The 16,771-nt window shown below is 40.1% G+C and overlaps 1 gene segment (V, D, J or C); it reads left to right on the top strand.

Moving 5' to 3' along the window:
- The window catches only part of LOC109557404 (T-cell receptor gamma chain C region DFL12-like), a 32,436-nt gene extending 21,428 nt beyond the window's left edge, over positions 1-11,008 (top strand). Inside the window, 4 exon segments of the C gene segment in view lie at positions 2,248-2,577; positions 5,338-5,412; positions 8,384-8,422; positions 10,555-11,008. Coding sequence covers positions 2,248-2,577; positions 5,338-5,412; positions 8,384-8,422; positions 10,555-10,700 — 590 coding nt within the window.
- The last annotated feature ends 5,763 nt before the right edge of the window (positions 11,009-16,771 follow it).

Genomic DNA, 16,771 nt, shown 5'->3' with positions numbered 1-16,771 from the left:
TTAAGTGTGAAAGAGCTTCAATTATTTAGTTTGTAAAAGAAAAATGAGAGGGGGTAAAAAGAGGGAAGACCTAAATCACTATCAACAAAGTATATGGTTGGAGAAATACAGTCTCTTGCTTTTACAATGTGTAAAATACCACTTGTACTAAAAGCAAGATGTATAAAATTAAAATAGCACAGTACAACCCAACTTTATTTACAACATGAGTGAAAAATCAACCCTGTCTGCTTACTGATTTAGAAGAAAAACCAGGAACTTTGCTGCACAGGCAGAAGTTCCCAAGAATTGTCTTTTCTTCTCAGATGAGAAGTCCAATTTCTCCCTTCTTAAGATATTTCCCCATGAAGGACTCTCCCAGTGGTCCAGTGGCTAAGACTCCACCTTCCAATGCAGGTGGCACAGGTTCCATCCCTAGTCAGGATATATACTTCATGCAGCTGGTGGAAAAAAAGAAAACTGGCAGTAAAGCAGTTTAGCAGCCTTAGGGGGCAAATTCAAATTATAGGGAAAACACTGAGAGCCAGAATATTGTGTATTATTACTCAAGCTAAAATTTCAGATGAAATTCCAAAATAAAATATGCTGTTGTGAACATTTTCTGAATTTGGAAAAATTCTAAGTAGATTTCTTGATAAGTTTAGTATAAGAGCCTTTCTGAAAATACATTTTTTTTACATGAAAGTATAGTTAGTTCACAATGTTGGGTTATTTACAGGTGTACAGCAAAGTGATTCAGTTTTGTGTGTGTGTGTATTATTTTTCAGATTCTTTTCCATTAAAGGTTATTACAAGATATTTAATATACTTCTCTGTTCTACATAGTAGGTTCTTATTGTTTATCTATTTTATATACAGTAGTGTGTATCTGCTAATCCTAAATTAGGAGTTTGGGATTAATAATACATTTTTAATAGAAGTTTTGGAAGTACCATTATACAATCAAGGCACTTTAAATAACATGCTGCTCTACTCCAAAATCTGGAGTGGTTCAGGTATAAAATTGAGAGGTCATATAAAATTAGAAATAAAGAGAATTTCCTCACTTCAGAATCGGGCATGGGATCCACATCTGGAGCTCAAAGTTCAACTTCACAGTACACGTGTCAAGTACACATGGGTGTTGATTCCCATCCTCAAAAGTAACTATATTGCTTTGTAAAACCAATAAATTTTCTCTGGGTATTTATTTTTATGATTCATTCCAGAATCAGTTAAATGAAGAGTGAGATTCCACAGAGTTGCAGAATATGAGAATGTGTTATTTGGACAAAGAGAGCATAAATTGCAAAATACAGGATGGGAAAGGGAAGTAGTTTAGAAACTAGCAAAGATTTTCACCAATACAGAAACCATCATACCCAATTGCCCCCACCGCCCCTAATCCCACCACCCACCCATCTACTTCAAAACAGGCTCCAGTATTATAGAACAAAAGAGATTTTTAAAGATCAATTGGGGACTTCCCTGGCAGTCCAGTGATTGGGACTCCACATTTCCACTGTAGGAAGCATGGATTCAATCAATAAACATGTTCATGAATGTTGGAAGTCTTGATGTGGGGTATTTATATGGGATATTTAAAAGTCATAATCCCATGGACAGAGGAGACTGGCAGGCTATAGTCATTAGGTCATAAAGAGTCAGACACGACTGAAGCGACTTGGCACGCACACAAGATGCACTCCATCTCTGCATATGGAGAAAAAGTGAAGGTCAAGTTATAATCCAGCTCTGCTACTTAACAGCTGTGACTTTGGGCAAGTTCCATGAAGTCTTGAACTTCTTTTGCCATTAAAAATAGAACACTACTAAGCACCTAGGGACAGGGTAGTGGCACCCCACTCCAGTACCCTTGCCTGGAAAATCCCAGGTACGGAGAAGCCTGGTAGGCTGCAATCCATGGGGTCTCGAAGAGTTGGACACGACTGAGCGAGTTCACTTTCACTTTTCACTTTCATGCATTGGAGAAGGAAATGGCAATCCACTCCAGCGTTCTTGCCTGGAGAATCCCAGGGACCGGGGAGCCTGGTGGGCTGCCGTCTATGGGGTCACGCAGAGTCAGACACAACTGAAGCGACTTAGCAGCAGCAGCAGCAGCAAGCACCTAACAACGTACTGTGGATGAAAGGCCATAGTGAGCAGCAGCCTTCTGTTCTTTTACTACTCACTAGGTTTTTCCAAGCCACAACATGTTGGTATTTCTTTAACCATTCTTTTTCATTACTATTCCATATTCCCCTACAGAGAGAAACCTCGAGGCAGACACTTCCCCCAAGCCCACTGTTTTTCTTCCTTCAATTGCTGAAATCAACCATGATAATGCTGGAACATATCTTTGTCTCCTGGAGAAATTTTTCCCTGATGTTATTACAGTTTCTTGGAGAGCAAAAAATGACAAAAGAGCTCTGCCATCCCAGCAGGGAAATACCATGAAGACCAAGGACACATACATGAAGTTAAGCTGGCTGACCGTGACCGAAAACTCCATGGATAAACAACATGTATGTGTTGTCAAACACAAGAAAAATATAGGAGGAATTGATCAAGAGATTATTTTTCCTTCAATAAAAGAAGGTAAGTGAATATAAATGTAAATATAACCTCCCAAAACACTGTTTTTCAAAGGCAATACCCACCTTTCCGGCTAAGTGTTAATGAAAAACAAACAAATATGTCTTGATAAAATGATGTTTCATTTAATGGTAGCTATCTCCCCATACGATTAAAATAGGATAGGCCTTGAAACATAGAAAAGAAAAAATTTTACTTCTCTCACCCTCAGTTTCATTTTCCAAAATATTAAGATCATATGATGTTTAAGTGTTAGAGTTGTTGTATGGATTAAATGAAACAACATATGTGAAAGCATCGAGCAACTTAGCACACAACAGATCTTCACTGTTGGGGATCTTGGTTGGTCAGGAAATAACACTTCTACATCTTTCAGGAATATCCTTCAGCAGGCAAAGTCATTCTCAATTCAGTTCTCCTTTACAATTCCAAAGCAATGAGTTATTAAATGACAAAATGGTCTTTGTATAAGGGAGCCAAATTGCAGCTCAGCAAAAAGAATAATTTGACCAGGTGGTTTTTTAAGGGCTTAGGTTTTTGAAATTTGTATTTTACATACCACTATAAGATAAAATTGTAATCAAAGATTGGGTGATGTTAAAGTGTACAAACTTACTCCCATTACACAATGAATGCATTTCTTGCTATTAGAAAAGGTTTTTCAAGATAGTTTTATTGCAGCCCTAGCACATGCCAGGTCTGGAGGGATGTACGGATGGACACACTGGGGTGAATTACTGCCCAAGGAGGATGCATTAGTCAAGAGAATATACACTTTCCTTGATGACTTAGGGTCACTTGTGATCCAGGCATGACATCTCAAAGCAGCCCCCATGAGCAGATGCTGGACATGTCCATGCAGTGTGGGCAGAGAGCTGGGATGTGCCTTGGCCCTGACAGTGGTCCTGTAACTCACTGGACTCAGGATTTAATGTCCTGCATGTTCACCTAACAGACCAAAGTCTCCAAAGCGCCCATCAGAAGGAATCATTTTGTTCTTTTCCCTGTGGCTAGGAAACCTTTTTCAGAGAAGGCAATGGCACCCCACTCCAGTACTCCTGCCTGGAAAATCCCATGGATGGAGGAGCTTGGTAGGCTGCAGTCCGTGGGGTTGCTAAGAGTCAGACACGACTGAGCGACTTCACTTTCACTTTTCACTTTCATGCATTGGAGAAGAAAATGGCAACCCACTCCAGTGTTCTTGCCTGGAAAATCCCAGGGACGGGGGAGCCTTTTGGGCTGACGTCCATGGGATCGGACATGACTGAAGCGACTTCACAGGAGCAGCAGCAGGAAACCTTTTTAAAGCCGTGGGAACCAAGCACATAAAATGTGCATAGATGTTTGCTATGCCCCAGTCTGAATTTCTGAAGTAAGTCTTTATCTTCTCTGATTCTTAGTTTATCCAATGATCAAATCAGGTTTGAACACTTGTCTTGGTTTTGTCCTGGGGCTGCAATGAAGAACAAATGAAATAACATCAGAGAAAACACTTGCTTTCCAAAATATGACATGGCTGTACCTATTCATATATTCATCAAATCCATTTATATCCTCTTCTAAAACTAATTAAAAATAAAATTACAAAAATAGCTCTAAATTTTAATTTTTATTCTAATAGAACAGAAGCAAATTTGCAGTTTAATGTAATCGTGGCTTTAAGAGTCCTACTTAAGGACACTAAAAGTACTAGGTTTTAGTACTTTTTTCTTGTAATGAGAAAAAAATAAGTATATAAGTTTCATTGTGACAGTTACCATATTAGAGAGATATTCCAGTTCATAATGTGTTTTACCTGAACACAATTCTGAAACAAATGCATTCCAAGGGTTTCTAATGGCTGTAAAGCTAATGATGGCATTTCAGTTAATGTTATTCTATAGCAAACTTCCAATGCTGTTTCTTAAAATTGTTTTGTTTTTGATAAAAGCTAAGAATATAACATGAAGTACATATTAATGAAATGATTTTACAGAGAAATAAATCTAATCTGGTCCTAGTTTTTGACCAACCTTCACTGAGAAAGAGAACTTAAACACATAGAGTTGATTATAAAACTTTAATACTTTATTGTTTCTGCCTCAACCAATGCATGTTAATAAGAGGTTTGTTTATCTTTTAGTGAATAAAGTCATTGTAAGGGAATATATGTATATTACACATACATATATATTGCAATATACTGCTGCTGCTGCTGCTGAGTCGCTTCAGTCGTGTCCAACTCTGTGCAACCACATAGACGGCAGCCCACCAGGCTCCCCTGTCCCTGGGATTCTCCAGGCAAGAATACTGGAGTGGGTTGCCATTTCCTTCTCCAATGCATGAAGGTGAAAAGTGAAAGTGAAGTAGCTCAGTCGTGTCCGACTCTGAGCAACCCCATGGACTGCAGCCTACTGGGCTCCTCCATCCACGGGATTTTCCAGGCAGGAGTACTGGAGTGGGGTGCCATCACCTTCTCTGATTGCAATATACACACACGTATAAACATATGTGCATGTGTGCGAAGTCGCTTCAGTCGTGTCCAAATCTTTGCAACCCCATGGACTGTAGCCCACCGGACTTCTCTGTCCATGGGATTCTCCAGGCAAGACTATCAGAATGGGTTGCTGTGCCCTCCTCCAGGGGATCTTCCTGACCCAGGTACCAAACCTGTGTCTCCTGTGACTACTGCCTTGCAGGTGGATTCTTTACTGCTGAAACATACTCACAGTGTCAATTAATGGGCACAGATAATTCATTAATACTTGTTCTCATTTCTTGTAGTTGTCACCTCACTTGTCCCTACTACTGAGCCTCCTACTACTGAGCCTCCAAATGATTGTTTGACTGATGAAAGCAGTAAGTTTTTGTACAGATTTATCTTTATGTCATGTTTAATTTTTCTTTCTTTCTGTTGAACTTCTCTGTTGTAAAGTGGAAAAGACCAATTATCTGAAATTGTGGGGCTCATTATTGTTATAGTTTTACTGATCATCTCTACTGTCATCTGTCAATAGATTATATACATATGTGTATGTATATATTCACAGACACCATATTATACATAATATGCACTGACTGTAAAATAATGAGTGTGGACAGTTGATTAATACTTGCTTCCTTTGCTTTTATAAGTTACAGATACTGGTTCTAAAAAAGCTTGTCTGAAAGATGGAAGTGGTAAGTTTTGCTTATGTTTGCCTTTAAGACATCCTATAGCACTTTTTTCCTTCCTGATCAATTACCTTTCTAAAAAATGTTATCTATTTATTTTTAAATGTAACAAAGATGAATATTTTGAATGATGCAATTCAAAAAACAAGTACAATTCAAAAAAAATGATACCAAAAAACAGGTACAATTCACAAAGAAATAGACATCATAAACAGACACCTAACAACAAAGAAACAAAGATACCTAAAGCAAAAATCAGGAGAAATATAAGGGAAAAGAAAAAAACATATAATCATAATGAGACATATTGACATTTCTCGGAGAATATTTTATCAAAGCACAGAAAAAATAAAAATGGGAGCATCTTGAATGATGTCATTAATAATTTAAATATAATAGATTTCTATTTATATTAATTTATCTTAATCTTATATCCTATACAAATATATTTAACATTTTGTATCTCATACATTGTTATTAGATATCCACAGGCCATTTAGAAAAACTGACAAAGATAAACATTCAGTTCAGTTCAGTCGCTCAGTCGTGTCCGACTCTTCGAGACCCCATGAATCGCAGCACGCCAGGCCTCCCTGTCCATCACCAACTCCAGGAGTTCACTGAGACTCACGTCCATCAAGTCAGTGAGGCCATCCAGCCATCTCATCCTCTGTCGTCCCCTTCTCCTCCTGCCCCCAATCCCTCCCAGCATCAGAGTCTTTTCCAATGAGTCAACTCTTCACATGAGGTGGCCAAAGTACTGGAGTTTCAGCTTCAGCATCATTCCCTCCAAAGAAATCCCAGGGCTGATCTTCTTCAGAATGGACTGGTTTGATCTCCTTGCAGTCCAAGGGACTCTCAAGAGTCTTCTCCAACACCACAGTCCAAAAGCATCAATTCTTCGGCACTCAGCCTTCTTCACAGTTCAACTCTCACATTCATACATGACCACAGGAAAAACCATAGCCTTGACTAGACAGACCTTCGTTGGCAAAGCAATGTCTCTGCTTTTGAATATACTATCTAGGTTGGTCATAACTTTCCTTCCAAGGAGTAAGCATCTTTTAATTTCATGGCTGCAGTCACCATCTGCAGTGATTTTGGAGCCCATAAAAATAAAGTCTGACACTGTTTCCACTGTTTCCCCATCTATTTCCCATGAAGTGATGGGACCGGATGCCATGATCTTTGTTTTCTGAATGTTGAGCTTTAAGCCAACTTTTTCACTAAACATTACCAAATTTCTAAAAATAGAATTTTTTTGTCAATCACTTATACACATATATTACTTTTGAAATTATTTTTTGTTATAGGTTTTTACAAGATAGTGACTATAGCTCCTTGTGCTAAATAGTAAACATTTGTTTCTTTTTGCATATCTACTTTTTTTTAATTAGAAATCTAGCATCTTATTCAAACTAAGTCAAACAAATGAAATCAAAATGTCATAATTCAGATTGGCTGGGCAGATGAAAACATGTGCATGTATGCACTCCCATTTACCATGTCACTCTGCTTGACCCCCCAAACTGTATGTAATTGTTTTATATCGTTAGGTTAATCATGTTCCCATTATGGCTTGCTATTGTAATTCTCTTTTACTTTTTGTTTGGCTATTGATTGTGAAAACTGATAAGCATCTTTCACTATTGTGATTATGAAATGGCAACCCACTCCAGGGTTCTTGCCTGGAAAATCCTATGGACGGAGGAACATGGCAGGCTATACAGTCCATGGGGTCGCAAAGAGTCAGACATGACTGAGTGACTAACACTAACATTAACTAGTACTCACTTAATACCGTTGATTCATGACTGGTCAACAGAAAAATAATAGAATTCTATATCACCAAAACTACCATTTAATAGAAAAACCTGTAAACACTTTTTAAAATCCAGATGTGTATTAGAATTAACTTGGAATTTTTTGAAAAATACAAATGCCCAGGTATTGCTTTTTTTTTCGCCAGAGCTCCAGATATGTTTCTAATAAGCAACCATGTTTAAAAGCAACTGGACTATATGAGAATCTTTTACTTTTATCTAGTTTGTTTCACTTTTTCTATTTCATATTCGGTGCTCCCGTTTCATTTAGTTTATGTTTTCCAATTTCTCCATCTCTTTTTTTTTTTGATGTTCTTTATCAAGCCTTTGTCAAGCATATTAGAAAAGTTATTGTATACATATATATATATATAATATATATATATTTTAGAAAGCATGAGTCGGACATGACTGAGCGACTTCACTTCCACTTTTCACTTTCATGCATTGGAGAAGGAAATGGCAACCCACTCCAGTGTTCTTGCCTGGAGAATCCAGGGACAGGGGAGCCTGGTGGGCTGCCGTCTCTGGGGTTGCACAGAGTCGGACATGACTGAAGAGACTTAGCAGCAGCAGCAGAAAGCATGAATTTTTACCTGATCAATTACCTCTTGAACTTCCTTGGTTAATGTTAAGAAAAAGTCAATTATTCCTGAAACTGTGGTGTTCATACATTTAATCAGAGTATCTCTCCTGTCTGTGTTAGCAGATCTTCTATTATATATACATGCATATTAACGCACACAGAGTTAATCACATTTGTGCCACTGTCTAATAATATATATGAATGACTGACAATACAATTGATTAATACCTGCTCTCCTTTCTTCTAGATACTAATTCTACAAAGGCATGTCTGGAAGGTGAAAGCAGTAAGTTTTGTCTTTGTCTGCCTTTGTGTCATGTTACAGCATTTTTTCCCTCTGGATAAACTTAACTTTTGGACTTCCTTGATATAAGGTAGAAAAAACAAAATGTCTGGATATTGCAGAATAGACTGTATATTTTAAGTAAATCCATCGTTCCTGAAGAGTCATCTTAACACATTAAACGCTGGTTTTGGTGTAAGATGACTCTAAATGAGAGGATGAACTGATAGGCTCCAAATTATTTCAACAGTGGGCTTTACCCAGTTGTGTAGATTTTGTTTGTAATAATTGCAGAAACTTGATATCAAGTTGCTTCTAGAGTATTTTTGAGTTTTAGCTCTTGCTGGTAACTAATACATGAACTGACACTTGCTGAGAGCTTGATATACATAAGGTGTTGTGCTGGATATTATGTGCATATTTTTTTTTCTTCATCATAACACTCCTATGAGGTGGTGCAACATTTTCCCATAATTTTTCAATGAGGGCCATTAGCCAAAATTACTTAAATCCCTTGTACCAAGCTCCATAGCTAGATATGAGGATTCAACAAAGGCCATCGGAATCCATGGTTCAGACACTTCCTCAGTTCTCTATTCCATCTCTAAGATATAGAGCAAGAATCCTAAAACTGAGACCCTGAGACAGGGTGGACCCATGGGCAGGGTATAAGTGCGTGGATTTCCAATTATCCCAGACAGCACTTTAACCCCAGTTCTTTTATTATTAGTTGCACGAAGGTGGGTACATTACTTCTATTTCTGGGCAATAGTGCCCTCTTCTGCCAACTGGTAACAATTGCACCCAACTCAGTTATTACAGAGATAAGGTCACCTATGTGGAATGTCTCCCACAGGGTATCCATTTAGCTGGCACAGGATGAGTACTAGTTGGTGGCCCCTTCTCCCTACATGAAGGGTCTCAGTGAATTTAGAAGAGCTGGCAATGGTCCTGCTGATCCCTCCTCCGTTCCCAGTGTGTCAGGGGGCCTGGAACTCAGCTAACATCTGACCTGACTCAGGGCCATGAGTTATGAGCATGTCCCCTCCTGAGATCCTTTCCACACCACATACTAGTGATTCTGGAGTTCTGACTCCATGAAGGTAAAGCATAGAAAAGGGAAACATACAGGAAAAAACTCAGCCTTGTAGTCCATTGAGTAGCAAGTCAGGCCCAGTATCATTGTTAATTGCTTCTTGACATCATATATTTCTGGCAAAACTTCGAAGGAGAGTAAGTGCAATTATCCTAGAACATCACGGGCACGAGGTTAGACATCTAAGAAAGACAGGTGACTGAGGCATGAGCTCCTAAGGTTTCGGGGATTTTGGACTAACCACTCTCTTCCATTTTGTACAAAGTTCTCTTTACTAAAGCCTTCCACCCACCTCACTGTGTCACAACCAGATTTCCCTGGCTTATCCCCTTCATAGGAATCTCATTGGTGCACAACATGTAATGGCTCAGATGCTTCCACATCAGCAATTCAACTTGCTGTTTATGCTTAACTTTGATGTCTGGGATATTTATTGGACATGGAAATGCAGGACTACAGAGCAGCTAAGAATACCTTCTTCAGATTCAGGTTGCTGGGATTGAAATGTGATTTCTGGTGCTTTCTAAATGTGTGACACCAAGCAAATTATTTCTCTCTGTCCTTAGTTTACTGGTAAAAGGGGTTGAAAATGATAATCTCATAGGTTATTTGAAAACTTAACTAAGATTAGAATCTTGCATGCAAAGCTCTCAGAATAAGTGTTTGACATTTGGTTAGGGGTTAACAAACGTCACCTCTTATTGTTACTCAGAGATGTGATGGCACAAAAAATGCAAAATGCTACTTATCATAGATATTTTTCCCATTTGGACTCATTCTTTAAAAACACAACCTTGCTTTTTAATATTTGGGAAGGTTCTGTTGAATTTAGTTGAGGTCGTTGATTGACTTGAATTGTCAACTAGATTCTGAGTTGTTCTGGTGGTGGTGGTGCTCATGGTGGTTGCATCTGTTTTCTTTGGGTTTGGGGTGCCACTTCTTTGCAGATCACCAGAAATAAATCATTGTGACCACTTCCGTGAATATGTCCTCTCCTCTCAAAAGAACACTTGAAACTAACCAAAATGACTTCTCCTAGGTACCCTGCAGCTGCAGCTCATGAACACCTCTGCAGCCTATTACACCTACCTCTTACTCCTCCTCCTGAGCACAGTCTACTTTGCTGTCATCATTTCCTGTGTGTTTAGGAGAACAGGCGTCTGCTGTGACAGGAAGATCTCGTAATGGGGGGGCTACCGAGAGATCAACTTTCCTTCATCCTCTACAGTCCCAGAAAGTCTCTGCTTGCTTTTTGGTTTGGGTTATCTCAGTTCAGATGTGTATTTATCTATGATGTCATAATTGTCCCACCCCCAAGTCCTTTCAACTCCTGAGCACACACAGTGGGCAGCTCCCTGTCTCCTCCCTCAGCACCTCCACCCAGACCACGACCCTGACCCTCCCTGTCACACACCCTGGAGAAGTCAGCTTTGCTGCTCGAATTCTGTACTTAGATTTTCGTAACATGAACAATAAATACAAAAGAATCACAAGCCCCCTTTTGTCTGTGTACTTTAATTTCATGAAATCTAACCAAGGTGAGAAACAGCATGATAACCAGGCTATCAAATTCAGCGCTGATGTAATAATGGTCAACACCACATTTCTAGGTCTTTCACTGAGATGGTGGTTATGCTGCTTTCTCTGGGGCACCGGCTGCAAGACAACCAGTGGAGCGGGTCCAACAGGAGCCAAACAAACCTCGTGCCCGTGTTCCTTCTCTTTCAGAGTCACCAGAGGCAGACTCATTGGGTTGGGGCATTCGGATAGTGACAGTATAACACCCAGCATGACCTGCACTGTGTGTGCTCAGATCTGTGCTAGGGTCTCACAAGCCTGACTCCAGGTCCTCGTGTTAACCCCTGATGAGACCTGCGCCAACACCAGAGGAGCATCGGGTGCAGGATGAAGCATGCACTGTGGCCGTCGAGGGCCTGGGTTTGAACCCTGGGTCTGTATTAGCACTTGTGTGATCTCAGACAGCTCTTCGAGCTCTCTGTGTCATCATTTCCTCATCTGTGTAATGAAGTTACAGAGCCCTGTCTCCTGGAGTGTGAGGATTAGATGAGTCCATGATGCCTGGTCCATGCAAGTTCTCAACATTAATATCTACTGTCAGTAGTTCCTAAGCTACTGTAGGAACAATAGATTCCACACATACACAAATGCACTGAGATTCATTTCTAAGCTTACTTCCCTGCAAAGAAATCAGATGTAGATGGAACAGAGACTCCGTTTCTACTGTTCATCAGGTAATCCCATTAATCATTTAAGAACCCCTGGAAGAAGCAACAGTTAGAGTTCACAGTTTATAGGTTGGAGAGGTTAATTTGTCTGTTCACGGTCACTATTTTGTAAATAAGAGTCATTCAGGTTTTTCTGAACCTGGAGCTCACATTTTGTAATCTAGCATCACATGGCTTTCCCTTGGTTCACTTTCTGCTGAGAACAAACAAACTACGACAGGACAAAACAAACACTGCTTCTTTACTAAAGGCTTCCTCCAAGGATTCGGAGAGAATTTTCTTAAGAATTTGTGATTGTATCTGTCTTTTTCTTACGTATATACTCTGGTTTCCACATATCTACTCCCGTGGTTGTCAACATGGTGGAAATCCTGCCTTATTCTATGTGTGTGGTTTTACAACTTCTTTTTCTTTTCTGCTGAAATATTTGTTCATGTCTTTCAACCATTTTTCCTATTGAGTAATAATACGAATAAACAGGACACTCATTATATGTGTTTCTGTGTATTTCTGTAAGTACAGACATAGAACAAAAAGTTAAATTCATGGTAGAAGGAAGGAAAAATAAGGGATGTTCTATTTCCTCTAATGAATTCTTTTAAAGGAAATTTTTTATGTATTAGAATTGAAACACTGTCTTATTTAAAATTGGAAAAGCTTATTGTTTGTTTCTTTGTGTATAATCGGCTTCAGTGTGTATGAAACAAGTTCTTAGGCAATTAAACAAAGGTTCCCATTTGAAAACAAAAAGAGACCAACCAGATAAACAATGGTGGTTTAGTTGCTGAGTTTTGTCCAACTCTTGAGACCCCATGGACCATAGCCTGCCAGGCTCCTCTGTCCATGGGATTCTCCAGGCAGGAATCCTGGAGTGGGTTGCTATTTCCTTCTCCATGGAATCTTCCCACCCCAGGAATCAAACATGGGTCTCCTGCATCGCAGGCAGATTCTTTACCGACTGAGCTATGAGGTAAGCCCTTAGATTGATCCCTTGGTTCATGTTAACTTGACCAGTCCTCTTTAGGTAAAATACATTGCCCTCATCTTAGAGATTTGGAAATATTTATTCAATGGGAAGAAATAATGTAGTAAGTACAGAAGCCAAGAGGGGAAACTTACCTTGGCTATTGCACAAACTGCTGTGATGAACTTTAGGGTGCAAGTATCTTTTCAAATTATGGTTTCTCCAGATATACACCCATGAGTGGGATTGCTGGATCATATGGTCATTTTATTGCAACATGGATGGATCTGGAGATTATCATACCAAGTGAGATAAATCAGAGAAAGACAAATATCGTATGACAACACTTATATATGGAATGTAAAAAAAAATTATACAAATAAACTTATATTAAAAAAAAGAATAGATTCACAGACTTAGAAAACAGGTTTACGGTTACCAAAGGGGAAAAGTTGGAACAGGGATATATTAGGAGTTTAGGATTAACATATACAAACTCCTAAATATAAAACAGATGATCAACAAGGACCTACTGCATAGCACAAAGAACTCTACTCAATATTCTGTGATAACTTATATGAGAAAAGAATCTGAAGAAGAATGCATACATGCATATGTATGACTGAATCACTTTGCTGTTCACCTGAAACTAACACAGCATTATAAATCAACTATACACTACTGTAAAATAAAGATTACATTTTAAAAAGGAAGCAATAAAAATTTAGAAAAGGGCAAATTTGCAAATCTCTGAGAAGTTTTGTGCAGCTGATTTTCCGGCCAGGACCATACTGGACAGCGTCTCCTGTGCTGTCCAACTTCCTGCCCCTCTCGCCCTGGGCTGCCCTGGCCTGGGAGGGGTAGAGAGGGGAGGGCAGTGTGGGTGGGGTGACAGCCTGAGTGGCAGCAGGAGGGCGCTGGTGTGGCTGATGGGGTTTCATCCTCTCAGGCTTCAGTTTTGTTCACATGCTCAAAACCACATTTTGGTTGATTTGTGGAAACTGTTTAAAGTCAAACAGGCCCTACTGGTTGAGACTGTACAAGGCTAGCAGAGGTGTCAAAAAAGTATAAGCACAGTTAAACCACAACCAACTTTGCTCACTTTCAAAAGGTCACAACTAATGGAAGAAAAGATCTCTCTACACAGGCATGTAATTGTTATCAAACAGACTAGGCTGTGGGTCATGGTTCCCCATTATGGAAATATATGCAAGTGCATACTCAGTTGCTTCAGTGGTGTCTGACTCTTTGCGACCCTATGGACTGCAGCCTGCCAGGGTCCTCTGTCCATGGGGATTCTCCAGGCAAGAACACTGGAGTGGGTTGCCATGCCCTCCTCCAGGAGATCTTCTTGACCCAGGGATCGAACCCAAGTCTCCTTTGCCTCCTGCATTGCAGGCAGATTCTTTACTGCTGAGCCACCAGGGAAGCCCATTTAAATATACAGTTCTTCCAATTAGCTCCTAAGTGAGTTGGGAAACTTACACCCAGAATGTTCAGATGCTGCACCTTGGACCACGCCCTTGACCCTGAAGGAAAGAGCAGACAGGACTCCTTGCAGCGCTAAGATCATCCTTGACATTCCTCCAGCCACCTGTGTTCTTCCTTAGTCTGTGACTTACTGAGACTGGAACATCTTGGTCTCATTTTCTCAGTGTAGATGGGAGGACACAAGACCCAATCCCTGAATCAAGCTGCATGGACTGATGTGAGATGCTTTTTTTCTCATGAGAAAATAGACACAGAAGACCAGGGTTGACCTATGCAATTGAGTGTCATATACTGAGTCACCCAAGACCCCGTAAAGGGACTAAATGACTTTAGAGTCAACCTGAGCAAGGCTTACTAGGGGACAGTAAATCAGATGACAGTGTGACAGGTGAATAGCAGAGGGTTGTTTGCAATGTGAGCATGAAGAGCAGGTGTCCCCCCGCCCCACACACACACCCAGCAGGTCCAGAGTGGGGTCCAGACCCTGCACTCCATCCATCCAGTCCCAGAGGGAAGCAGGGCTTCATGGCTGAGGTCAAGGCTTCAGTTCTCACAGTCCAACCACAGAGCACATTCAAGTCACCTCCGCATTCTTCTTGTCTCTGCTCTGAAAGCCAACATCTAGGGGGACATGCCCTCCTAGGGAGACTAGCCGAGTCATACTGGTCCAGCCCAAGATGGGAGGAGAGCTCTTTCTCAGGTTAAAATCACACACTGATATCTGGCTCAGGCCCCAGTTATGATCGTGGTGTAGACACGGGTTCACTCCTCGGACAGAATGCTCCCATCATAATGACACCACTGAAGTCTTGAGGTTTTAGTCCAAGGCCAGACCCTGGAGCTCCCCCCTCCCCTCTCTCCATGTAAGAAGCTCCCCCTGATGAGGCCCCAGCTCCCCAGGGAGCCTCCAGCTGCATTTGTGTCCTGTGGCCCATTCTTAGACTGAGCATGGGTGGAGTCAATTAGATCCACACAAATGACTGCTTCCACCCAAACCACTGCGATTTTACCTATACACAACTAAGCGTTGCTTGAATAACAATGAATATAAAAAAGAAAATCCAAAAACGAGTACACATGCTGCCTTCCTATGAAGCATTATGTTGAACATTCTTTTCTGAAAAAGAATAGCTCACTATATAATTGAGTTTATTTTAATTCAAACTAACTAAATACAAGGGGAAATGATGGCAATGATTTCATGGTGCAGTTTCAAAGAAGAGTATCCAGACTAATTTAGATCATTCTCTTAAGAGAAAGATACTGTTTCTGGAGACCTTTGGTATGTATTCATAATCCCTCGTGTCCCCCTTATTCCAACATGTTAGGCCAAATGTATGATGAAAAACAGGAAAAATAAAACTAATTATTTTGATATGTAGGAACTTGTTACTTTTTAAAATTGTACAAAAAGGCATGTACATGAGTGTTTTTTTTTTTTTAAACCAAGACAAATGTAGGGTCTTAAGAAATATTGGAGTAGGAAATGGCAACCTCTCCAGTATTCTTGCATGGAAAATTACATGGACGGAGGAATCCAGTGGGCTACAGTCCATGGGGTCCCAAAGAATTAGAAACAACTGAGCACATACACTAGAAGAAATATAAAAGAAATCTCATACATGAAACAAGAAATTCCATTCTGCAAGTTAAAATAAAAAGATATTTTGCTTACGATGAAATACTACTGGCAACTTTTCATTACGAGATCAGATTCAGTCTCCTCTAAATACAGAGTGGACCATGACATTGTCTTACCATCCTCAGGCAGGTGACTAAATATATATGGATACGGCACTGTGTCATGAGATACTGCAATCAATAAATTCTTTATTAGCTGTTCAATAACATCAGCAGTGAATGGCACCTTTTCAGCCTTCAAAAGGACGATCTCATCTCTGGTGTTGTTCTCTTTTTTGGTGACTATCAGTGAGGGTTTTTTCATGGTTAGAAAGAGAGGAAATAAGCGTATTTGAGATATGGTGTAAAAAGGCAAAATGCTACATTTGCCCTGTGTTTTCATTAAGAAGTTTATGTACTGAACACGGACTGTGTTTTAGACACTTAAAGAACCATATGGAAGGCTATCGAAGGATTTATTTTTAGAATAAATTTTAGAAAGGGATCTACTATTTCCACAGCCACATTTTTGTTTTATGTCTGAACACTACTGAAGAAAGACAGGTTGAGGTATGTTGAGTACCACCGACGCAGTACAAGGCTTCCAACTGCCACGCTTGTCTTTCTTACACTGTTGTTTGTCTATGTAGATGTCACCTCAATTGTCGCTTTATTTTCTACCTAACATTTTACCACAGCTGGGCTATACATCTCAGGATGGTGTAAGTGATAGTCCTGGAATACTCTTTCAGCAAGTATTCCATTAGCTTTTTATTTGGCTCACACCTCACCAAAGCCTTCATTTCAGGACACTGAGTCTTGCACCTGGGTTGCAGCTGAGCTCGTCTGACTTTGTGCTGCAGAAGAGAAGCTCAGGAACTAGGCCTGGTGTGCGTGCTGAGGGACTCACAGCTTCCCTGCCCAAGTCCCCTTTC

The sequence above is a fragment of the Bos indicus genome, chromosome 4 (assembly GCF_029378745.1).
Source record: "Bos indicus isolate NIAB-ARS_2022 breed Sahiwal x Tharparkar chromosome 4, NIAB-ARS_B.indTharparkar_mat_pri_1.0, whole genome shotgun sequence".
NCBI lineage: Eukaryota > Metazoa > Chordata > Mammalia > Artiodactyla > Bovidae > Bos > Bos indicus.
This window is presented reverse-complemented; position numbering and strand designations above follow the sequence as displayed.